At 42.5% G+C, this 26,299-nt stretch overlaps 2 protein-coding genes across 3 annotated transcripts in view; both read right to left on the reverse strand.

The window, feature by feature from the left end:
• The window catches only part of LOC139410181 (AGBL carboxypeptidase 4), a 409,027-nt gene that overhangs the window by 101,033 nt on the left and 281,695 nt on the right, over window positions 1–26,299 (reverse strand). The gene's annotated exons all lie outside the window — the stretch shown is intronic.
• Window positions 312–26,269, reverse strand: LOC139409266 (BEN domain-containing protein 5-like). 2 transcript variants are annotated; one of them, XM_071154158.1, is made up of 6 exons: window positions 26,003–26,269; window positions 10,784–10,914; window positions 9,464–9,920; window positions 2,881–3,029; window positions 1,873–2,086; window positions 312–1,756 (listed from the first exon to the last, which is right to left on the reverse strand). In XM_071154158.1, exons 1-6 carry the CDS (start codon window positions 26,178–26,180, stop codon window positions 1,560–1,562), a joined length of 1,326 nt encoding a protein of 441 aa, XP_071010259.1. In that variant the 5' UTR covers window positions 26,181–26,269; the 3' UTR covers window positions 312–1,559. The 2 variants fall into 2 exon arrangements, with proteins under 2 accessions (XP_071010259.1, XP_071010261.1); XM_071154160.1 differs by having other exon boundaries at window positions 1,382–1,756; window positions 9,524–9,920.

The raw sequence follows: 26,299 nt of genomic DNA on the forward strand, positions 1-26,299 counted from the left end.
TTCATGAGGGGGGGAAATTATTTGAATATATTGGAGCAACATTTGTCAGGAAGTTAAAGCTTGGTCGCAAATGGGTCTTCCAAATGGACAATGAACTTCCAACGTTTAATTTTTTATTTTTTATTTTACATTTATTTAACTAGGCAAGTCAGTTAAGAAGAAATTCATATTATTTTCCATGACAGCCTAGGAACTGCCTTGTTCAGGGGCAGAACGACAGATTTTTACCTTGTCAGCTCGGGGATTCGATCTTGCAACCTTTCGGTTACTAGTCCAACGCTCTAACCACTAGGCTACCTGCCGCCCCAGATGTGGCAAAACGGCTTAAGGACAACAAAGTCAAGGTATTGGTGTGGCCATCACAAAGCCCTGACCTCAATCCCATGAAAAATGGGTGGGCAGAACTGAAAAAGTGTGGGCAAGCAAGGAGGCCTACAAACCTGACTCAGTTACACCAGCTCTGTCAGGAGGAACGGGCCAAAATTCACCCAACTTATTGTGGGAAGCTTGTGGAAGGCTACCCGAAACATTTGACCCAAGTTAAACAATTTAAAGGCAATGCTACCAAATACTAATTTAGTTTATGTAAACTTCTGACGCACTGGGAATGTGATGAAAGAAATAAAAGCTGAAATAAATCTCTACTATTATTCTGACATTTCCCGTTCTTAAAATAAACTCTTAAATTGGATCTCTCAAGTAGGATAGATAAATACTGTAAACCAAGTATCCAGAAAATAACATATTGTATCTTCTCAAGACCGTTGCCAGTCTGACGTGGACAAGCACCGCACTGAAACAATGATAAACCTCTGAACCAAACTCTTAATGTTCATTGGTGCTCTATACTATGGAAATCCATATTTCCATGGAAGATACACAGCAATAATCTCTAGGGCAACAGAATATCTGTGCAATGTGGCCTCGATCAATTAAGACCTTGTTGTAAAAGTGCATCTTCGCCATCCTCCCCGAAACACATTAAGTACCAATAGCACACACAGAGACCTCAACACTAAGGCCTTCGTCATGGCTAACCTTTCCACCACACACACGAACATGATTATTCCAAAATATCTTCTTACAACCAGAATACTTATTTTTCAAGGGAAATCACTGAGAATATCAGTACTCAATGTAATGTTCTGACACAGAACATTTGGTTTGAGCGCGACTGCATTCTCTACAACCAGATTGCTTTAAGAATCTCTCCACACAAAAACATCTCTAAAAACCCAGGTCCACCCAGCCAAATCAAACTTGGTCACATGCGCCGAATACAACATGTAGACCTTACCGTGAAATGCTTACTTACAAGCCCTTAACCAACAGTGCAGTTCAAGAAAGTCCTACTTAAAGCTTGTAAAAATACTCACACCCGTTCATATGACTCATACCAAAGCACTCAACCACTCATGGCATTGACTGGTAGGTAAAGCTGTCTTACAGCTGATGGATTGTTTAGGGCCTTGGGCCCTCACTGAAAACCTCTAGTGCTGGCACACATGATCCTACCCACCAAAAAATGAGATGTACAGTATGGTGACAACTTTACGACACTACATGCCATCATAGGTAAAATTCTCGTTCTTGACAGTTTGTCTAATGAGCAGCTTCGATTCCCGCCTCTCCTCGTTCTTGATGGATTTGTTGATATCCATAATTTTTTCACAAATGTATTTGTTCACTTTGGACAATCTTTGTGTGATCTCTGTGCTGTCTGCTGTTTCTTGAGACACTCTGTCATACAGACACTCTGGAAAAAAGGAAATAAGAGTGCATTATTCATCCCCAAAAATGAAGCGATATTCCAAACTTTGTGAGTTGCAAACAGTGCCTAAAACATCTGAAAGCAGGCCTACACAGTTCTACCTCTGACTATTTTCAGCTTGCTTGGGGAGAGCGGGGGCTTGGGAAGGGCATCTTTCTTCTTTTTGGTGGCCACGCCAGTGACACTCCTGTTCTTGAGGGTCTCAGTGCCCCAGATCATGACGGCCAGGTTCTTGGTAAACTTGGAGTCTCCCTGTGTCCGCTGTAGCTGGTGCCACTTCTCTTCCTGCACCCAGATGCCCCCGCCCAGGTGCACCTGCAGCAACACAGCACAGATATGTAGTGAGGGTCACCTACACCCAGACCTGTGACCACACTGGACTATAACCAACAGCAGCAAAGCAACCCATCCCACAACTATTCAGCCCAAATTAGAAATCAAAAGAGCCATGTTTCAGCAGCTACATTAATAAGTAAGAGGCAATTGTTTCCAGCGTGGATGACTTGCAATGAGTATTTATACTGGCATAGAACCACAGAGACAGGCCTGCCCTGGGTTAAAGGTGAGTGAATGCAGAGAGCGCCATGTGTGCCGTCCTGCCTTTATCGCTGAGAAGTCTTTAGGCTGGCATCCAAAGGCTTTTCCCTTTGCAGCTAATGTGCTTTAGGCCCCTTGCCAGCAGACAAGCTTTTCACTGCTCTTAACTTAGAGGAACCCTTTCTCTTTTTTCTTTCTAGGGCTACCTGTCAGTCACTTCAATTCCACTGGTAGAAATAATTAATAGCGGGCAATGTGAGAGAGTTCTAATTTGCTTTTGTTCTTCACGCTTGAACTGAGAGGCTCTTTGCTTGTAACACAAATTCCCCCCTGTCATGTGAAGCAAGCAGAATTACTACGTGTATAGCCCTGCAACCACTATCAGGGCAATAAACAGTACTGATGTCTAAGCTATACGGACAATCATCTCAGCCTTGTTTACCCTCAAGGAGAGGTGAACGCTTGTGCAATACAAGTTCCCGTGTAAGGGAAAATAGAATGCTTCCACCCCATCAAAGCAACCACAGAGCGGAAGAAAGAAAGGGGGTGAGACCAGGGCCGGTGACACTCACCTTGCCATCATTACAAGTGTAGACTGTTCTAGGGGAGGGTGAGTGGCTGGAGCTGGTATTGGCCTCTTCTTTGCACACTTCCTGTGGCTCAACGACGGGCTCCACCACCTCTGCTTTGATTGTCTGAGTGCCATTGTCATGCATAGGCTCTGTATAAGGTGCAAAATCAAAAGTAATGTTGAGATGCATATCTCTAGGAACATTGTATAGTGTTGTTAGTCTCTCAGGTGACAACAAGCCTAGAACACTGACAGAGGCCTTGACTCATCCACAACAGTATGTGGTTAGGGAGTTGTAGTCTTAGCTTTGGACCGGCGCCTGCAGCAAGGCTTCACTGTGCCTCAAGACTATGGGGCTATTTTAACCCAGTAAGCTGGCTTGGTGGTTCGCCACACTAAGAGCTAATGTAGATGATAAGTTTTAATATTGGTCAGCGCAATACATTCCTGACCCGAAAGCACACTTGCCAGTCTAATCTTTAGCCTATCCATTACACCGCCTGGCTCCCATATCACACTCCAGTGGCACCAATGCAAAACACACGGAGCTGGCCATGGAACTGGCTTGAGGGCTGCACTTCCACACTACAGTAGTCTCAGGGTTCTAGACTAACTTTCTCCACTGGTGGCACCTACTTTTTCAGTTGATGACAACCAGCACGATTTTGGTCGCACCAATGTTTCACAGCTGTGACCTGACCTGTGTCCGTTTATACAATCAATTATACAATCAATTTGACTTTGTTTTTACCACTCTGACTACATAATGGTAATCATTTATTTGAATGGTAAATCTCTATTGATAAACAGATTAAATACCCTAGGCCTATTCACAGTACAGGTGGATGCATATTCAAAAGGAGTGTGTGCATGCATTGAGTTATGGGGCTTCTTTTGGCTGATTTCATGGGGCTACAGATGAAAAACAATGTTTCCCTTCCATTTGGGAGTTATTTTATTGTACTGTAAAGGAAAAGGGGGATACCTAGTCAGTTGTCCAACTGAATGTATTCAACTGAAATATGTCTTCCATATTTAACCCAACCCCTCTGAATCACAGAGGTGCGGGGTGCTGTCTTGATTGACATCCACGTCTTTGGAGCCCGGGGAACAGTGGGTTAACTGCCTTGCTCAGGGGAGGAATATTTTTACCTTGTCAGCTCTGGGATTCGATCCAGCAACCCTCCGGTTACTGGCCCAACGCTCTAGCCACTAGTGATCAACAACATTTGCATAGAAGAAGCAAACTATTATTTTATAAAAGTGTGCACTCTCTTTAAGAGCTACACCTTAAAACCTTAACACCTTAAAATCAGCGTTCCAGTTGTGTTTTTGATCTGCGCATGTGGAAGGACCAGCCTTCCACAAGAACCAGCTTTTGGGTCTCAAGGCACTACCGTGTCTCTAACTGACAATGAATGGGTGACATAAACCTAAATAAAAACAGACAATTGTGCACAACTTCAGTATTACTTACTAAAACTGTTGTTACACTAAGGTTTTTATTCTGAGAGAAATTTAAGACTACAATTGCAAGTGTACTCTGTGTTGCTACAGATGCTGGTTCAATACCCGTGCCAACCTCAACTGGGAGACCAATGAGATGACTTCTCTCCCTCTAAAAACATAAATAAATAATTCTAAATAACAAACTAGCTTTATTTACAAATTAGTAACAATGTCTCACCCCATGTTCAAGAATGTCCTTTTTCCTCATTCATTTTACCTTATTTGAAAACAAAATCTCCAAAATCTTTTTTTTTTTTTAAACAAAGAGATTATTATTAATTTAGCATTATATTTTCAGCCCCATGGATATTCTCAGATACAGTTGAAGTCGGAAGTTTACCTACACTTAGGTTGGAGTCATTAAAACTCATTTACCAACCACTCCACAAATTTCTTGTTAACAAACTATAGTTTTGGCAAGTCGGTTAGGACATCTACTTTGTGCATGACAAGTAATTTTTCCAACAATTGTTTACAGACAGATTATTTCACTGTATCACAATTCCAGTGGGTCAGAAGTTTACATACACTAAATTGACTGTGCCTTTACACAGCTTGGAAAATTCTGATAGGCTAATTGAAATAATTTGAGTCGATTGGAGGTGTACCTGTGGATCTATTTCAAGGCCTACCTTCAAACTCAGTGCCTCATTGCTTAACATTGCTTGACATCATGGGAAAATAAAAATAAATCAGCCAAGACCTCAGAAAAACATTTGTAGACCTCCACAAGTCTGGTTCATCCTTGGGAGCAATTTCCAAGGACTGAAGGCACCACGTTCATCTGTACAAACAATAGTACGCAAGTATAAACACCATGGGACCACGCAGCCGTCATACCGCTCAGGAAGGAGACACGTTCTGTCTCCTAGAGATGAACGTACTTTGGTGCGAAAAATCGATCCCAGAACAACAGCAAAGGACCTTGTGAAGATGCTGGAGGAAACGGGTACAAAAGTATCTATATCCACAGTGATAATGACCATTGTTATGTTTGGAGGAAAAAGGGGGAGGCTTACAAGCCGAAGAACACCATTCCAACCGTGAAGCACAGGGGTGACAGCATCATGTTGTGGGGGTGCTTTGCTGCAGGAGGGACTGGTGCACTTCACAAAATAGACGGCATCATAAGGCAGGAAAACTATGTGGATATGTTGAAGCATCATCTCAAGACATCAGTCAGGAAGTTAAAGCTTGGTAGCAAATGGGTCTTCCAAATGGACAATGACCCCAAGCATACTTCCAAAGTTGTGGACAACAAAGTCAAGGTATTAGAGTGGCCATCACAAAGCACTGACCTCAAACCCATAGAAAACTGACCTAAAACAAGGAATTTTTACTAGGATTAAATGTCAGGAATTGTTAAAAACTGAGTTTAAATGTATTTGGCTAAGGTGTATGTAAACTTCCGACTTCAGCTATATATATATTTTTTTTATACCCCCTTTTCCCCCCAATTTCATGATATCCAATTGGTAGTTAGTCTTGTCCGTACGGGAGTTGCAGCGATGGGACTCGGGAGAGGCGAAGGTCGAGAGCTATGCGTTCTCTGTAACACGACCCTGCCAAACCGTACTGCTTCTTGACACACTGCCAAAATAGCGGAATAGCCGCTCGGATCAGAGACGAGGCAGAGCATTCAGCTTTGATGAATAACTGGGCCTGCTGGGAGCATAGCAACAGACAGCGCATCTCAGTATCAGAAGTAAAAATACAGCCAGACTGGTGTGCTGCTGTGTTTTTCCAAACCTTATAAAACTGTTGAGAGTTGACCTACAACTGATCCAAAAGGAATGAAACATTCAAATTACAGGGCTTTTACGCCGTTAATGAAATGTAATTTTCACTGCAGTTTACAGCCTAGAGTAGAATTGTGTACTCTCTCGAAAACAGTAATGCAATTATTCATTGATTGTGGTGTTGTAGGAGTCTAGGTAGGATAACTGTAATGTCCCTAAAAGAGATAATTAGGGGAGCATTATGAGCTGCGTGTCTCATGTCTTCACTGTTCTTCCATCCGCAATGAGGCACCAGACCTCTCCACTGCCTATCAGCTATACCGCCATGTTCTTGTGGAATAAAAAATAAATACAACATTGGTACAGCTTTGAATGATTTTGTGGTATGATCGCTAGTTAGCCTATTGCAGATCTGGACAAACGATCCACCTACCACTATTGTCACTATGAATGGTGGATAGAGGGAAGAATAGAGAGACTGGTAGATTATATCGACCTGTGGTCTAGTAAGCATGCGGAAAAGCGTAGAACATAAGGGAAGTACCAAAACACCTTGATATAGGGGAGGCGCATGCTAGCAGATTAAATTTAGCTAGGATGGAAGAAATTATATAGTCAAACCTGCAAAATGTAAACCAGGGGAGAAAAAACAACACACTACCCTATAACTGATAAAACTTTTTGTTTTTGTACTTCCCAAAGCAAAAAAATAATAATTACACCCCCCTTTAGCAAGGAATGTTAGCCTACATAGCTGGAAGCTACTGGTATCTTCCTGCATTGTAAAGTGTTATAGCCTGTAATGCACAGTTTTGCGAACTGTAAATATCATTTGCAATATTTCTACATGCCGTGTTGCATTATTCAAGTGTGTTAACTTCTGTGCAGCATGAGTGGGGAGCTAACATGATGCAGCCTAGACTCCCAGTGAGTGCAGTGGTTCCTCAGGACAGGCTACAGCTAGCAATGAGTAAGTGGAGCAGGCACGGTGCTGTCGTGCTATAAGGGGACATAGGCTGCGCTGACAGACTTGATCCTCTCTCAATCAGTAGACGACGTGAGACATTTCACAGAAGTACCAAAAGTAACAAAAAGTGTATGTTCTATTATCGAAAACGTACCAAAGTTTTGGTAGGCCTATACTAAGCAACATTAAACTAAGCTATAAAAAACTTTCACTAGCACGCTAGGGTCCAATTACAAATTGGTGTCACACTGCCAAGTCAAAAGGGTCGCAAATGCGAGTGTTCGACGGATTTTAACCTTGTCAGCTCGGGGATTCAATTTTGTAACCTCTCGGTTACTAGTCCAACCACAAACCACTATGGCTACCTGCCGCCTCAAATAGCTGTAGTATCAAGCAAATACTATGATTTACAACATAAACACACTAAAGACTTTAATGATAACAACTAGAGGTTGACCGATTATGATTTTTCAACGCCGATACCGATTATTGGAGGACCAAAAAAAACGATACCGATTAAATCGGCCGATTTTTTAAAATGTATTTGTAATAATGACAATTACAACAATACTGAATTAACACTTATTTTAACTTAATATAATACATAAATAAAAATCAATTTAGCCTCAAATAAATAATGAAACATGTTCAACATGGTTTAAATAATGCAAAAACAAAGTGTTGGAAAAGTAAAAGTGCAATATGTGCCATGTAAAAAAGCTAACGTTTGAGTTCCTTGCTCAGAAGATGAGAACATATGAAAGCTGGTGGGTCCTTTTAACATGAGACTTCGATATTCCAAGGTAAAAGGTTTTAGGTTGTAGTTAATATAGTATTTATAGGACTATTTCTCTCTATACCATTTTTATTTCATATACCTTTGACTATTGGATGTTCTTATAGGCACTATAGTATTGCCAGTGTAACGGTATAGCTTCCGTCCCTCTCCTCCCCCTACCTGGGCTCAAACCAGGAACACATCGACAACAGCCACACTCGAAGCAGCGTTACCCATCGCTCCACAAAAGCCACGGCCCTTGCAGAGGGGAATAACTACTCCAAGTCTCAGAGCGAGTGACATTTAAAACGCTATTAGCGCACACCCAGCTAACTAGCTAGCCATTTCACGTCGGTTACACCAGCCATTAGGCTGACAGGCTTGAAGTCATATAAACAGCGCTGTGTTTGCGAAGAGCTGCTGGCAAAATGCACGAAAGTGCTGTTTGAATGAATGCTTACGAGCCTGCTGCTGCCTACCATCGCTCAGTCAGACTGCTCTATCAAATCATAGACTTAATTATAACATAATAACACACAGAAATACGAGCCTTTGGTCATTAATATGGTCGAATCCGGAAACTAGAATTTCGAAAACAAAACGTTTATTATTTCAGTGAAATATGGAACCGTTCGGTATTTTATCTAACGGGCATCTAAATATTCTTGTTACATTGCACAACCTACAATGTTAACGTCATAATTACGTAAAATTCTGGCAAATTAGTTCGCATTGAGCAAGGCTGCCCAAACTGTTGCATATACCCTGACTCTGCGTGCAATGAACGCAAGAGAAATTACACAATTTCACCTGGTTAATATTGCCTGCTAACCTGGATTTATTTTAGCTAAATATGCAGGTTTAAAAATATATACTTCTGTGTATTGATTTTAAGAAAGGCATTGGTGTTTATGGTTAGGTACAGTCGTCCAATGATTGTGCTTTTTTCGCAAATGCGCTTTTGTTAAATCATCCCCCAGCGATGCATCGATTATATGCAACGCAGGACACGCTAGATAAACGAGTAATATCATCAACCATGTGTAGATATAACTAGTGATTATGATTGATTGTTTTTTATAAGATAAGTTTAATGCTAGCTAGCAACTTACCTTGGCTTCTACTGCATTCGCGTAACAGGCAGGCTCCTCGTGGAGTGCAATGAGAGGCAGGTGGTTAGAGCGTTGGACTAGTTAACTGTAAGGTTGCAAGATTGGGTCCCCCGAGCTGACAAGGTGAAAATCTGTCGTTCTGCACCTGAACAAGGCAGTTAACCCACCGTTCCTAGGCCGTCATTGACAATAAGAATGTGTTCTTAACTGACTTGCCTAGTTAAATAAAAAAGGTATAAACACTTTTTTAAAGAAAAAAGGCTAAATTGGCGCCCAAAAATACAGATTTCCGATTGTTATGAAAACTTGAAATCGTCCCTAATTAAATTGGCCATTCCGATTAACTTATCAACTCTGCAGCGGATTGCTAAAAAGCATATAATGACAGTACCCAAACCTACAGATATTATTATTATTTTTTTTAAATCGATGAACTCAATGTGGGTGACACTAGTCTAGTAAAACAGTTTTTTCTTAACCTGAACAGATGTGCAAGGCAGGCTGCAGTGAGAGGTGACTGGAGAGTGTGTGACTCTCACCGCTGCCGAGCCTCATGAGGAGTACGTCCTGCAGCCTCCTGTTGAAGTCACGCAGCTCCTTCACCTCTGTCAGCAGGCTGCCATACTCCTTCAGCTTCTTGGCCTGCTGGACCAGCTGCCTGCGGGTTCTCTCCAGCTCCTGCTGTAGCCTCCTCACCTCCTCCTCCTGCTGCCTGTAGCTGTGGACCAGCTCCTCATACAGAACCCGCGGTACCACCGCCTTCTCAGGTCCAGAGTCCCCCTCCTCCTCCTCTTCCAACTCAGCCAGCCTGTCCTCCTCCAGGTCATCATCTCCCTCTATGCAGGAACTCACAGCGTTCCTCTCCAGGCGGGCCACCACCGCTGCCAGGCTCTTCGAGGAGTTGGCTGTGGGACGCCCATGGTCCTGTGTCTGGGCCTGTAGAATCAAATAGGATTTAATGCAGGTTATCATTGTTTACAACACAAGGGTTATGTATGTGATAATAATGAAGTGGAGCCTGCGTCATCATTTCATGTGATAAGAGTGATCTGATGTGTCATAAATGTCATATTTTCAGTAAAATTTTTGTAATACATGTGACTATATATATTTATATACAGAACAAAAATATAAATGCAACAATTTCTATGATTTTACTGTGTTACAGTTCATATAAGGAAATCAGTCAAATTAAATAAATTCAATAGCCCCTATGGATTTCACATGACTGGGCAAAGGATCAGCAATGGGTGGGCCTCTGGGGAGCTAGGCCCAGCCAATCAGAATCAGAGTTTTTCCCCCAAAAAATAACTTTATTACAGACAGAACTATTCCTCAGTTTCATTTATATATATATATATATATAAAATGGTTTAAAATGTAAATGTTGAATAGATGTTCATATATCCATAGCGGGGTTATTTGATGAGATACTCAGAGGACTTGCCTGTTAAAAGGGCAGCTGTCCAGAGTGCTGAATGTGTTAATCCAGCATATGGTTAAACAAAAAGCAGGGGGATTTTTGGGGAACGTCCAAACTCATAGTAACAGTTTGTTAAATTATAAAAAGACAAATTACCATAAGTATTCTTCATATTCCTGGAGAACAGCGTTATTAGTGAAGATTTTGAATCACACAAATCTAATTTTATTTGTCACATGCTTCATAAAGAGGTGTTGACTAACAGTCAAATACTTACTTACGCACCATCAAATTCACTGAGCACAAAAAACACAGAAATGCTCTAACAGTTTGAAAACCATGACTAGTTTTGACTACCTTGCTTTGTTGCACCTACCTTTTTATGTCTCAATGGCAGTCGTTCCTCCCCAAAGTGGTTCTCAACTGAAATTCCCATATTCCTTGTCGACATCTTAGGAATTTTCATCTTCTTTTGCATTATATTGTGTTCAAACTCATCAATGTTATCTGCAAAATAGAGCTTAGTGTCAGCTGAAATCAAATATATAAACTCTTCAGAGAAGTAAAAGGTTACATAAGAGAAAAAAAGATTCTCAAAAATCAGAGTGAATTTGTTGTGTTACGGCAAATATTATGGAGGGTGATCAGTGCCAGTTCGAGATTCTAAATTGGTATGTGAAAATTACAAATGTGTTTTTATTTTCAAAACAGTGTGCATGATTCATGCCACAATTCAATTGCAAAGTTAAAATGAAAATAGAAAAATGTTAATTGAAAATGGTAAATGGATATGCTTAATTTTAAATAAAAATGAAAAAGTGCACATTATCCCACTAAACCAGTCTATCACCAATGCAACCCGTCAGGTATCATGCAAGGGTACTCATCATGCGAACAACTAACCAGGAAGAAGTGGCTCGGTGACTGTGCACGTGATGAGCAACTCAGCCTAGTGTTTGGTTAACTTTGTACTTTTTCTGGGCTCAGGCAATCTAAATTGCCTAGGCTTTGGCTTAGCAGGCCAATATGTTATTCTAGTGTACAGGACACCAGGTTCAAACCCCGTCGGTTACAGCAGTTAAAATCATTGCAACAAAAGCCTGACATGGCTAGAATGTACCAATGCATGGTGGTGTTGTGTTGCTCTCCTGGTTCACGCATCCAGGAAGCAATTTGCATGAACATGGAAAATTAAGAGAGAAAAAAAATGTTAAAATTGAGCATTTGGTAATGAAAATAGCCCCTTTTCCATTTCTGTTTACATTTACCAATTTTCAATTAACCATTTTAACATTGCAATTTCATTGTGGCACGCCCACTGCTATGAAAATATAAATGCATTTATCATTTGGGCATTTAAACATTGCATTGGGGAGGCAGGGTAGCCTAGTGGTTAGAGCGTTGGGCTAGTAACCGGAAGGTTGCAAGTTCAAACCCCCTCGCTGACAAGGTACAAATGTGTCATTCTGCCCTTGAACAGGCAGTTATCCCACTGTTCCTAGGCAGTCATTGAAAACAAGAATTTGTTCTTAACTGACTTGCCTAGTTAAATAAAGATAAAATAAAATAATACATTTTGAACTGGCACTGATCACCCTCCATAAAATGAGCCAGCTTGAAGACCTCTCCATCTGGCATATGAGTTTCACCCATCTTCAGTAAACAAGCTGCATATAGTTTGTTTTACTTATGTGAAGCTAGCCACAATAAGAATTATCCACAATATTGAAATTTGAGGTTCGCATTCAAAATAAAAGTCCCTAATTGAAAGAAATCCATTAGTTACAAATAGTGGAATTGCGCCATGTTTTGACTTGATAATGCTAAAACAAGTTTTTAGTACATTTTAACAAAAGACAAGTTAATTTGACAAAAATAAATAACATCTGTTAAATCGCACTGTGATGTATTAGATTTCAGAATTGCACAGGGTACTTATATTTTTTATTTATTATACCTTTATTTAACCAGGTAGGGTAGTTGAGAACAAGTTCTCATTTACAACAGTGATCTTGCCAAGATAAAGCAAAGCAGTGCGACAAAAACAACACAGAGGGATAAACAAACGTACAGTCAATAAGACAATAGAAAAGGTATATGTACAGTGTGTGCAAATGTAGTAAGATTAGGGAGGTAAGACAAATTGGCCATAGAGGCTAAATAATTACAATTTAGCATTGACACTGGAGTGATAGATGTGCAGATGATGTGCTAGTAGAGATACTGGGGTGCAAAAGAGAAACAACAACAAAATTACATGGGGATGAGGTAGATGGGTGTGCTATTTACAGATGGGCTGTGTACAGGCACAGTGATCGGTAAGCTGCTGTGACAGCTGATGTTTAAAGTTAGAGAGGGAGATATGTCTCCAGCTTCAGTAATTTTTGCAACTCGTTCCAGTCAATGGCAGCAGAGAACTGGAAGGAAAGGCGGTCAAAGGAGGTGTCGGCTTTGGGGATGACCAGTGAAATATACCTGCTGGAGCGCATGCTACGGGTGGGTGTTGCTATGGAGACCAGTGAGCTGAGCTAAGGCGGGACTTTACCTAGCAAAGACTTATAGATGACCTGGAGCCAGTGGGTATGGCAACGGATATGTAGCGAGGGCCAGCCAACGAGAGCATACAGGTCGCAGTGGTGGGCAGTATATGGGGATTTGGTGACAAAACGGATGGCACTGTGATAGACTGCATCCAATTTGCTGAGTAGAGTGTTGGAGGCTATTTTGTAAATGACATCGCCGAAGTCAAGGATCGGTAGGATAGTCAGTTTTACGAGGGTGTGTTAGGCAGCATGAGTGAAGGAGGCTTTGTTGCGAAATAGGAAGCTGATTCTAGATTGGAGATGCTTAAATGGGAGTCTGGAAGGAGAGTTTAGTTTAAACATATACCTAGGTATTTGTAGTTTTCCACATATTCTAAGTCAGAACCATCCAGAGTAGTGATGCTAGTCAGGCGGGCAGGTGCGGGCAGCAAATCGGTTGAAGAGCATGCATTTAGTTTTACTAGCATTACAGTAAACAAGCAGTTGGAGGCCACAGAAGAAGTGTTGTATAGCATTGAAGCTCGTTTAGAGGTTTGTTAACACGGTGTCCAAAGAAGGGCCAAATGTATACAGAATGGTGTCGTCTGCATAGAGGTGGATCAGAGAATCACCAGTAGCAAGAGGGACATCATTGATATATACAGAGAAAAGAGTCGGCCTGAGATTTAAACCCTGTGGCACCCCCAGGCCCTCCGTTTTGACACACTGAACTCTATCAGAGAAGTAGTTGGTGAACCAGGCAAGGCAGTAATTTGAGATACCAAGGCTGTTGAGTCTGCCGATAAGAATGCGGTGATTGACAGAGTTGAAAGCCTTGGCCAAGTCGATGAAGACAGCTGCACAGTACCGTCTTTTATCGATGGCGATTACAATATCGTTTAGGATGATGAGCGTGGCTTAGGTGCACCCATGACCAGATCGGAAACCAGATTGCATAGTGGAGAAGGTACGGTGGGATTCGAAATGGTCGGTGATCTGTTTGGTAACTTGGCTTTTGAAGACTTTAGAAAGGCAGGGCAGGATGGATATAGGTCTAACAGATTGGGTCTATAGTGTCTCCCCCTGTGAAGATGGGTATGACCGCAGCAGCTTTCCAATCTTTGGGGATCTCAGTCGATATGAAAGAGGTTGAACAGGCTAGTAATAGGGGTTGCAACAATTTTGGTTGATCATTTTAGAGAGGGTCTAGATTGTCTAGCCCAGCTGATTTGTAGGGATCCAGATTTTGCAGGTCTTTCAGAATATCAGCTGTCTGGATTTGGGTGAAGGAGAAGCGGGGGGAAGCCAGGTGGAAAGCATGGCCAGCTGGAGAAAAACGCTTATTGAAATGATCGATTATCGCAGATTTATCGGTGGTGACAGTGTTTCCTAGCCTCAGTGCAGTGGGCAGCTGGGAGGAGGTGCTCTTATTCTCCATGGACTTCACAGTGTCCTAAAACTCTTTGGAATTAGTGCTACAGGATGCAAATCTCTGTTTGAAAAAGCTAGCTTTCCTAACTGATTGTGTATACTGGTTCCTTACTTCCCTGAAAAGTTGCATATCGCGAGTGCTATTTGATGCTAATGCAGTACGCCACAGGATGTTTTTGTGCTGGTCAAGGGCAGTCAAGTCTGGAGTGAACCAAGAGCTATATCTGTTCTTAGTTCTACATTTTTTGAATGTGGCATGCTTATTTAGGATGGTGAGGAAACACTTTTAAAGAGCAACCAGGCATCTCTACTGACAGGAAGAGGTCAATATCCTTCCAGGATACCCGGGCCAGGTAGATTAGAAAGGCTGGCTCGCTGAAGTGTTTAAAAGGAGCATTTGACAGTGATGAGGGGTGGTCGTTTGACCGCGGACCCATTACGGACACAGGCAATGAGGCAGTGATCGCTGAGATCCTGGTTGAAGACAGCAGAGGTGTATTTAGAGAGCAAGTTGGTCAGGATGATATCTATGAGGGTGCCCATGGTTACGGATTCAGGGTTGTACCTGGTAGGTTCCTTGATAATTTGTGAGAGACTGAGGGTATCTTGCTTAGACTGTAGGACGACAGGGGTGTTAAGCATATCCCAGTTTAGGTCACCTAACAGTACGAACTCTGAAGATAGATGGGGGTGAAAATCAATTCACATGTCGTGTCCAGGGCACAGCTGGGGGCTGAGAAGGGTGTATAACAAGCGGCAACGGTGAGAGACTTATTTCTGGAAAGGTGGATTTTTAAAAGTAAAAGCTCAAATTGTTTGGGCACAGACCTGGATAGCATGACAGAACTCTGCAGGCTCTCTCTGCAGTAGATTGCAACTCCGCCCCCTTTGGCAGGTCTATCTTGTCAGGAAATGTTGTAGTTGGGGATGGACATTTTGGTGGCTTTCCTAAGCCAGGAATCAGATAAGGCTAGGACATCAGGGTTGGCGGAGTGTGTTAAAGCAGTGAATAAAATAAAAACTTAGGGAGGAGGCTTCTGATGTTAACATGCATGAAACCAAGGCTTTTATGGTTACACAAGTCAACATAATGAGAGCGCCTTGGGAATGGGTGTAGTGCTGGGGGCTACAGGGCTCACTATATCACCAGAGGAACAGAGGAGGAGTAGGATAAGGGTACGGCTGAAGGCCATAAGAGTGGGTCGTCTAGTGCGTTGGGAACAGAGAATAAAAGGAGCAGATTTCTGGGTGTAGTAGAATAGATTCAGTGCATAATGTACAGACAAGGGTATGGTAGGATTTATTTTACCAGGTAAGTTGACTGAGAACACATTCTCATTTACAGCAATGACCTGGGGAATAGTTACAGGGGAGGGGAGGGGGATGAATGAGCCAATTGTAAGCTGGGGATGATTAGGTGACCATGATGGTATGAGGGACAGCTTGGGAAATTAGCCAGAACAAAGTTTGGTGGGTTAACACCTCTACTTTTACGATAAGTGCCATGGGATCTTTAATGACCTCAGAGAGTCAGGACACCCGTTGTGAGTGAATCCAGTGGAGGTAAACCTAGGCATTGAGTGGCGATGAGAGCTGTTGGGTCTCTGGAGGCACCAGTTGAGCCAGGTCAAGACTCCGCATGTGTGGAGGGTGCGACAGAAGAGCTATCTAAGGCATTTAGGGTGGGGCTGGGGGCTCTACAATGAAATAAAACAATAATAACTACCCTAAATCAGCAGTAGACAAGGAATATTGACATTAGGGAGAGGCATGTGTACCCAAGTGATCATAGGGTCCAATGAGCAGCAATAGGTGAGTCAGGGAGCCGTTCAGTAGTCGCTACTACGCTAGGCGAGCTGGAGACACGGTGATTCAGAAAGCTAGCGGGCCATGGCAAGCAGATGGGTCTTCGGCGACATTGCAATGGAAAAGCATGTTGAAACCACCTCGGACGATTACGTCAGCAGACCAGTCGGGATTTATCGGCGGGGCTCCGTGTCGGCAATAAAGAGTCCAGGCCAATTGGCAAAAGAGGTATTGTAGACCTTTACGGCTAGCCGGGAGATGGGCCTAGCTTGAGGCTAGCTCAAGGCTAACTGGTGCTTGCTTCGGGACATAGGCATTAGCCAGGATTAGCCACTCGGATTGCATCTAGCTAGCTGCGATGATCCGGTATAAATGGTCCAGAGCTTGCGGTTGGAATCCAGAGATGTGGTAGAGAAAAAGCAGTCTGATATGCTCTGGGTTGATATCGCGCTGTGCAGACTGGCAGGTATTGACCGAGCGGAGGCTGCCTGGTGTCCGAGTTAACGGTGAAGACCGCTAGTAGTGGCTAAGTGACTACTGGCTAGATAGCTGGCTAGCTCATGATGGGAGTATCCGGTTCTAAAGTATAATAGCAGATCCGTACCACATTGGGCGAGTCGGGTTGCAGGAGACAATATTCAGTCCGTAGATGGAAAGTGAGATTAACATATTTCGTATATGAAAAAAACAAACAAGGAAAACAATTTACACAAGACAAAACACACGTCCGACTGCTACGCCATCTTGGATTATCACTGTACAGCCTTACCTATGGATTGTTGATCAATGAAATGGGTGACCGACAACACAACTGAGTTTACACAACTATTAATGAACTAGCTCTTATTGCAGGACTCAAAAGCACAGAAAGGAGCCACATTAAGCTTACTAGTCAACCTATGTGTATTGCAGGGCTTGACATTAACTTTTTTAGCCACTTGTTCTTCAGACAAGGTAACTGATTTCTTTACTTGTCTGAAGGAGAAAAAAATGGCCTACATGTCAAAGTGTAGGTGATATGCATATTGGCTACAGACTCATGTCCAAAAAATTTAAATGTTTCCAGAAAATGTAGCCAAACTCCGTGTTGAAGGAGGACTATATGGAGGGGTCAGAGGAGTGTGATGAAGACATGGGTTTTGGTGTCATTGATTACTTCTTTCTGAACTCTTTGTTTAAAAACCATCTGGCAGTCCGACGGACGGATTTGGGTTTGACAGATCCCAGGAGAACGCTACCTGCCCCAATGCATAATGTCAACTGTAAAGTTTGGTGGAGGAAGAATACGTTTTTGGGGCTAGCTCCCCTTAGTTCCAGTGAATGGAAATCTTAATACTGCAGCATACAATGACATTGAACACAAATTTGTGTGAAGGCCCTTTCCTGTTTCAGCATGACAATGCCCCCTGTGCACAAAGCGAGGTCCATATAGAAATGGCTTGTCGAGATTGGTGTGGAAGAACTTGACTGGCCTGCACAGAGCCCTGACCTCAACACCATCAAATACCTTTGGGATGAATTGGAACGTGGACTACGAGCCAGGTCTAATCGCCCAGCATCAGTGCCGGACCTCACTAAAATGCTTGTGGCTGAATGGAAGCAAGTCCCCGCAGCAATGTTCCAACATCTAGTGGAAAGCCTTCCCAGAAGAGTGGAGGCTGTTACAGCAGCAAGGGGGGGGGGGGACCAACTCCATATTAATGACCATGATTTTGGAATGAAATGTTCAATGAGCAGGTGTCCACATACTTTTAGTCGTGCAGTGTATAAGTATGCCCCCAATACAATTCTGAAATCCAATACATTCAGTCGGTCTCGTTAAGAGTTCAGAAATCTGCATTTCAAAACGCAGACAAAAAATTTTAAATCTGTTTTATACCATTTCACCTGCGTTTTATATTGATAGTGAACTGTGTTTTGTTTGCTGTAATAGAGTGATCAGGGGTGTGCAACTAGTTTTCCTTCACAGAAAATACACTGCTCAAAAAAATAAAGGGAACACTAAAATAACACATACTAGATCTGAATGAAATATTCTTATTAAATACTTTTTTCTTTACATAGTTGAATGTGCTGACAACAAAATCATCAATGGAAATCAAATGTATCAACCCATGGAGGTCTGGATTTGAAGTCACACTCAAAATTTAAGTGGAAAACCACACTACAGGCTGATCCAACTTTGATGTAATGTCCTTAAAACAAGTCAAAATGAGGCTCAGTAGTGTGTGTGGCCTCCACGTGCCTGTATGACCTCCCTACAACGCCTGGGCATGCTCCTGATGAGGTGGCGGATGGTCTCCTGAGGGATCTCCTCCCAGACCTGGACTAAAGCATCCGCCAACTCCTGGACAGTCTGTGGTGCAACGTGGCGTTGGTGGATGGAGCGAGACATGATGTCCCAGATGTGCTCAATTGGATTCAGGTCTGGGGAACGGGCAGGCCAGTCCATAGCATCAATGCCTTCCTCTTGCAGGAACTGCTGACACACTCCAGCCACATGAGGTCTAGCATTGTCTTGCATTAGGAGGAACCCAGGGACAACCGCACCAGCATATGGTCTCACAAGGGGTCTGAGGATCTCATCTCGGTACCTAATGGCAGTCAGGCTACCTCTGGCGAGCACATGGAGGGCTGTGCGGCCCCCCAAAGAAATGCCACCCCACACCATGACTGACCCACCGCCAAACCGGTCATGCTGGAGGATGCTGCAGGCAGCAGAACGTTCTCCACGGCGTCTCCAGACTCTGTCACATGTGCTCAGTGTGAACCTGCTTTCATCTGTGAAGAGCACAGGGCGCCAGTGGCGAATTTGCCAATCTTGGTGTTCTCTGGCTAATGCCAAACGTCCTGCATGGTGTTGGGCTGTAAGCACAAACCCCACCTGTGGACATCGGGCCCTCATACCACCCTCATGGAGTCTGTTTCTGACCGTTTGAGCAGACACATGCACATTTGTGGCCTGCTGGAGGTCATTTTGCAGGGCTCCTCCTGCTCCTCCTTGCACAAAGGCAGAGGTAGCGGTCCTGCTGCTGGGTTGTTGCTCTCCGCCACGTCTCCTGATGCACTGGCCTGTCTCCTGGTAGCGCCTCCATGCTCTGGACACTACGCTGACAGACACAGCAAACCTTCTTGCCACAGCTCGCATTGATGTTCCATCCTGGATGAGCTGCACTACCTGAGCCACTTGTGTGGGTTGTAGACTCCATCTCATGCTACCACTAGAGTGAAAGCACCGCCAGCATTCAAAAGTGACCAAAACATCAGCCAGGAAGCATAGGAACTGAGAAGTGGTCTGTGGTCACCACCTGCAGAACCACTCCTTTATTGGGGGTGTCTTGCTAATTGCCTATAATTTCCACCTGTTGTCTATTCCATTTGCACAACAGCATGTGACATTTATTGTCAATCAGTGTTGCTTCCTAAGTGGACAGTTTGATTTCACAGAAGTGTGATTGACTCGGAGTTACATTGTGTTGTTTAAGTGTTCCCTTTATTTTTTTGAGCAGTGTACATTAGTGCAACATATTCGGCAGAAAACAGCTTCATAAGAACCATTTTAGATCTGCATTTAGAAAGTTCTATATTTTCCCAACTACCTTTTTACATGAACTAATTACGGTCTTTTGAAGAATTGATATAACAATCCAACATTATCTAGTCCAACTATGGCATGATTCCACTTTTTGTATACTTTCAATTAGTAACTTTAATTTAAGGGGATAGCAAATTCCACTATTGTGGCTACTCCTTATTGTGGAAAACTTCACATAAGTGAGTGTTTTCTAGCTACCTAGCTTTGGAACAAGATACCTGCTAAAAGGTTGAACATACGTATCGTTAGGCTCGTGAGAAAATCCATACGTAAATTGTTAAAATCGTAAGAAAAGCCATGCGTGAAACATAAAATGCCATCTTATCTTGAACATACAAACATGTTACGATTAAAGACACATTTTTTAGGCTTGAACAAATCTTGTGCTGCAATTCTGATGTACAATAAAACCTTTCAGAGTTTTGGTAGTTTCATCTCGCCAACAAACAAAAAAAACGTACACCAAACGGCCTATGAGGATGTGAACAAGCATAACACAGTCTAAAATAAACGGAAGTCAGGGAACACGGAAAGAGGTATCCTGCACATTTTCAAGTTAAGTCTCCATTCTCTATTACTCCCAAGGTTGCCAATGACCACTCAAAACCCACCCAAAAGGCCTAAAATCTAGGCCAATTATTTTCCACAGCAAGATAAGGAGTTCCAATATTTATACAATAAACCCTTTTCCCATAACATTATCGAGCCAACTAAGGAATATCGTAGTAACTTGTAATGACGTTTAAAGCAAAATTAGGTTGACCTAAAAATAATTTTTGCGAGCTATGACATGACGTAATAAAGGAATTTGAATATGTAGCAAGAGTAGAAATAATTTACCCTTATTAAGCTCGGCAGGTCATTTTTCCATCAATGGATGTCGATTAAGCAATAAGGCACATTGGGGTATGGTACAGTGCATTCGGAAAGTATTCAGACACCTTGAGTTTTTCAACATTGTTACGTCAGAACCTTATTCTAAAATTGATTAGTGCTTTTTCTCCTTAAATCTACACACAATACCCCATAATAACAAAGCAAAAACAGGTGTTTACATTCTTTTGCAAATGTATAAAAAACATAAAATTACATTTACATAAGTATTCAGACCCTTTACTCAGTACTTTGTTGAAGCACGATTACAGCCTCGAGTATTCTAGGGTATGACACTACAAGCTTGGCACATCTGTATTTGGGGAGTTTTTCACATTCTTCTCTGCAGATACTCTCAAGCTCTGTCAGATTGGATGGGGAGCCTCGCTGCACAGCTATTTTCAGGTCTCTCCAGAGATGTTCTTTTGGGTTCAAGTCCGTGCTCTGGCTGGTCCACTCAAGGACATTCAGAGACTTGCCCCGAAGCTGCTCCTGCATTGTCTTGGCTGTGTGCTTAGGGTCATTGTCCTGTTGGAAGGTGAACCTTCGCCCGAGTCTGAGGTCCGAGCAGGTTTTCATCAAGGTTCTCTCTGTACTTTGCTCTGTTCATCTTTCCCTCGATCCTGACTAGTCTCCCAGTACCTACCGCTGAAAAACATCCCCACAGCATGATGCTTCCACCACCATGCTTCACAGTAGGGATGGTGCCAGGTTTCCTCCATATGTGACACTTTGTATTCAAGCCATTGCTTCTCATGGTCAGAGTCCTTTAGGTGCCTTTTGGCAAACTCCAAGCGGGCTGTCATTTTACTGAGGAATGGCTCTCGTCTGGCCACTCTACCATAAAGGCCTGATTGGTGTTGCAGAGATGGTTGTCCTTCTGGAAGGTTCTCCCATCTCCATAGAGGAACTCTGGAGCTCTGTCAGAGCGACCATAGGGTTCTTGGTCACCTCCCTGACCAAGGACTCTCCCCCCTGACCAAGGACTCTCCCCCGACTGCTAAGTTTGGCCAGGCGGCCAGCTCAAGGAAGATTCTTGGTGGTTCCAAACTTCTACTTAAGAATGATAGAGGCAACTGTGTTCTTGGGGACATTCACTGTTGCACACATTTTTTGGTACCCTTCCCCAGATCTGTGCCTAGACACAACCCTGTCTCGAAGCACTAAGGACAATTCCTTCCACTTCATGGCTTAGTTTTTGCTCTGACATGCACTGTCAACTGTGGGACCTTATATAGACAGGTGTGTTCCTTTCCAAATCATGTCCAATCAATTGAATTTACCACAGGTGGACTCCAAGTTGTAGAAACATCTCAAGGATGATCAATGTAAACAGGATGCACCTGGGCTCAATTTAGAGTCTCATAGCAAAGGCTCTGAATACTTAAGTTATTTCTTTTTTTAAATTGTATTTATAAATTTGCGAACATTTCTAAAAACCTATTTCACTTTGTCACTATGGGGTAGTGTGCAGATTGATGAGTAACGTTTTTTATTTAATACATTTTAGAATAAGGCTTTAACGTAACAAAATGTGGAAAAAGTCAAAGGGTCTGAATACTTTCCGAATGCACTGTATTATATCCAATGGTAGACTACAATGGCTTATAAGATAATAGGCTACTTGATGGCCAACAGAAGCAAACGTATCATTCTACACATGTACAGTGGGGCAAAAAAGTATTTAGTCAGCCACCAATTTTGCAAGTTCTCCCACTTAAAAATATGAGAGAGGCCTGTAATTTTCATCATAGGTACATTTCAACTATGGCAGACAAAATCAAGCATCAAAGCATTTCAAGGTCCTGGAGTGGACTAGCCAGTCTCCAGATCTCAACCCCATAGAAAATCTTTGGAGGGAGTTGAAAGTCCGTGTTGCCCAGCAACAGCCCCAAAACATCACTGCTCTAGAGGAGATCTGCATGGAGGAATGGGCCAAAATACCAGCAACAGTGTGTGAAAACCTTGTGAAGGCTTACAGAAAACGTTTGACCTCTGTCATTGCCAACAAAGGGTATATATCAAAGTATTGAGATAAATAAGTATTTGGTCAATATCCAAAGTTTTCCACCATAATTTTCAAATAAATTCATTAAGAATCCTACAATGTGATTTTCTGGATTTTTTTTCTCATTTTGTCTGTCATAGTTGAAATGTACCTATGATGAAAATTACAGGCCTCTCTCTTTTTTTTAAGTGGGAGAACTTGCACAATTGGTGGCTGACTAAATACTTTTTTGCCCCACTGTATATGGCATAATGACGCCACGTAAAATGTTGCACTACACAGCATGAAACACACCTAACCTAGCCCACAATGTCTGCTGTGTGGATCGAGCAGTCAACAAGTCGAGCAGTCATTTGAAAGAGTAAGAAGATTTCAGCGAGACAACTCAATAGGCTAACTGGGGAGGTGATTTCACACAGTCACAGTCCCGCGACAATAGGTACAACGCTAATATTTGCGTAAACTCTTCACAGTTGTGTTCTGTGGGTGTCACAGAGTAGACTGATACCCTATTTTACTGCTTCACATTCCAACCTTGTTTAACATCATCTACTTTAAATATGGAATGATTCCACCAACTGTAACCTTCTGCATCACTTTCAAAGAGGTACTTTAATTTTGAAGGCAAACCACAAATTCCACTATTGTGCCTAATCCTTATTATGGCTAGCTTCACAACACATAACCCGGTCCGGTCGAGCTTCACTAGCCAGATGAAGCTAGCTGGCTGCTTATAACGTTAGCTTTGGTTCGGCTTGGTTTGCAACATGGTTAAGAAGCTGGCTAGCCATTTATTTTCATGAACTGAAGTTCAATTTCAATAGGCGAACAAGAAGTGGCAACCTAGCTAATACTTACAAGGATTCCTAAATCATTGCTAGGAATATTGAAAATGACTGCAGTTTCTACTGGTCATTGTTTTCAGACTGGTTGTACTGGTGCTAGCTAGGTACCAAGCTACAGCTAGCTAGCTACCCCAGAAGTTGCGGTCAAATAATGCTTATTACCAATACGCTATTGCAAACATCGTTTGTGGCCGATGTTTGCAGACTTTTTGTACAGCTTTTCTACACCGCCTGGTATAGAGGTCCTGGATGGCTGGAAGCTTGGCCTCGGTGATGTACTGGGCTGTTCGCACTACCCTCTGTAGTGCCTTGCGGTCAGAGGCCGAGCAGTTGCCATACCAGGCAGTGATGCAACCAATGCTCTCGATGGTGCAGCTGAAGAACCTTTTGAGGATCTGAGGACCCATGCCAAATCTTTTCAGTCTACTGAGAGGGAATAGGTTTTGTCGTGCCCTCTTTACGACTGCCTTGGTGTGCTTGGACCATGTTAGTTTGTTGGTGATGTGGACACAAAGGAACTTGAAGCTCTCAACCTGCTCCACTGCAGCCCCATTGATGAGAATGGGGGCGTGCTCGGGCCTCTTTTCTGTAGTTCACAATCATCTCCTTTGTCTTGATTACGTTGAGGGAGAGGTTGTTGTCCTGGCACCACACGGCCACTTCTCTGACCTCCGTATAGGCTGTCTGGTCGTTGTCGGCTTGGTTTGCATGTGCAAATTCAGAACACACAACATTCTATAATAGAACTGTGTATTTTGACGTGTCAAATTAAAAGCTTATTTAACACGCCAAATAGTGTTATTGTCAAATAGTATTATTTGACATGTGCCTTTTTAGACATGCAAAGACCCAACGGGTTTCCATAGTATGTTGTGAAGCTAATAGCAGTGACGCTATTACTGTGTAACTCCGGTAGGGTAACATCTGAAAAATAGCGCACTTGGTAGTGTGTACCGGTGTTCGACCAGTCGTGAAACCCAACATCACCCACGACAGAGAAAGGTTGATTGTCAACTAAAATTAATTCCATTACCTTGGCTTTAATGGATTTCGCCTTTGAGTTGCCTCACTGAAATGTTCTTACTCTTTCAAATGACTGCTCAACTTGTTGACTGCTCGTTCCACACAGCAGACATTGTGGGCTAGGTTAGGAATGCTGTGTTGCAATTGTACATGGCGTCATTACGTCATGTGCCTACCTACGTTATATAGGTATGCAAGTCAGCTTTGACATCGGTTTACTATCGTAACAATTTACATATGGATTTCCTTAAGATAAGCATGTTCAACATTTTGGCTGCTATCTCGCTCCATACCTAGCTATCCAGTGTGAACCTAGAGAGGCATACGGTTAGCTCAGCCAGGTCGTTCAAGATTGACATAGAAATTGGACGTCTTTCCATGACCTGAGGACGTTGAGAAATGTCTTAAAGTGAGCCAGGTTGCATGTTCGATCACGGTCGTGGACAGTTTTTTTTTTACACTGGTTTTTATTTTCTGTTTAAACCCTATCCCAAACCTTAACCATTCGGAATGAGTGCCTAAACCTAACTTCTACATTTTAAGTCTGGATAAATGGAAAGCTAGAGCAACAATAAACTTCCAAATGTGAAGTTTCAAGCAACTTCGATTTTTTTGTACGTTTATAGAATGTGCATTTACGTCTAATTCTGTTGTGAGAGAAATCTTGTTGGGTTAGCGAGCAACACTATGACAATCTCAAACAACAACAACAAACCTAACCAATGCACACTCAATTGACATTAGCCAGGGACCTGAGATCATTCAGATATTTAAACCCAGGGACTGTTCAGACACGAGGATTATTAATAATCGTGCTAAATACCATAGTTATGGATGGTGCAAAGCTTAGCTAGCTACTTGTGGCTGCTCTGTTACACGATGCAAGTGTGAACGCATGAACAAAACGTTCCACTCAAATATGTGTAGGGGGAAATGTTTTTGCTATAACCGGTGACGTGCTGGATACATATTGATAGCTGGCTAACTTGCATGCAGCTGGCTTGACGTTGTCCGAGCTAGCTACCAAAGGTCGGCTGACAGTGACAGTCATCACATCACGTAGCTAGCTAACTATCGTATCGAAGTGTTGTGTATTGCTAGCTAACGTATCCAATGTTAGTAAGCAAGCTGGATGTGTGAGTGGCTGGGTCAGCTAACATTAGCAAACAAGCTAACGTTGATGTGACTTAACTAGCTATACATTAGCTAGTTTAGATAGCTAGCCACGTTAGCTGAAAACAATGTCAGCAATAACTCTACGTAGCTTTCATTTGTACATATGTGATGAGAGCAAATATATCTGTAAACTTGCAAACTAGGTAACGTTAGCAATAGCGTCATTGCGAGAACAATGTTAGCCTAATAGCTAGCTAGCTAAGAGTGTTTTTGACAGAAGACCGTGGTATCTTCTTCTCTGATATGTCTCACTTCAAACATTTTAACTATTTCAATGCATAAACAGTAAAACAAAGAGAACATGAAGCGAACTTACCTGCAAGGGCAAGAATCTGTGCTTTGCCCGGCTGGCCTGCACCATTCTCTTCTGTTCTGAGAACCATATACACCTGATTATCAAAATCTGTTTTGTGCAGAGGTCTAAAATCTTTCACATTTGAAGCTGGTAAAGCGTAGCACATATCGTCTTCCAAGAACCTCACAAAAGCATACATTATTTTTCTTTGGTCCTTTACTTTGGATTGGTTGACAGTTTTCCCTCTAAGTATAAGTATTTAAACAAATATAAAGTGGAATTGGAGAGGGTTTCTATTCTGCCCTCTGCTACTCTGGC

Source organism: Oncorhynchus clarkii, chromosome 5, assembly GCF_045791955.1.
Source record: "Oncorhynchus clarkii lewisi isolate Uvic-CL-2024 chromosome 5, UVic_Ocla_1.0, whole genome shotgun sequence".
Taxonomy (NCBI): Eukaryota; Metazoa; Chordata; class Actinopteri; order Salmoniformes; family Salmonidae; genus Oncorhynchus; species Oncorhynchus clarkii.

Coding starts and splice junctions, on each gene's coding strand:
- LOC139409266 (XM_071154158.1), bottom strand. CDS start 26,180: ATGTATGCTTTTGTGAGGTTCTTGGAAGACGATATGTGCTACGCTTTA. Junction 10,915..26,002: donor ACAGATTCTTGCCCTTGCAG/GTAAGTTCGCTT, acceptor TCTATTTTGCAG/ATAACATTGATGAGTTTGAA. Junction 1,757..1,872: donor CAAGCTGAAAATAGTCAGAG/GTAGAACTGTGT, acceptor CCTTTTTTCCAG/AGTGTCTGTATGACAGAGTG.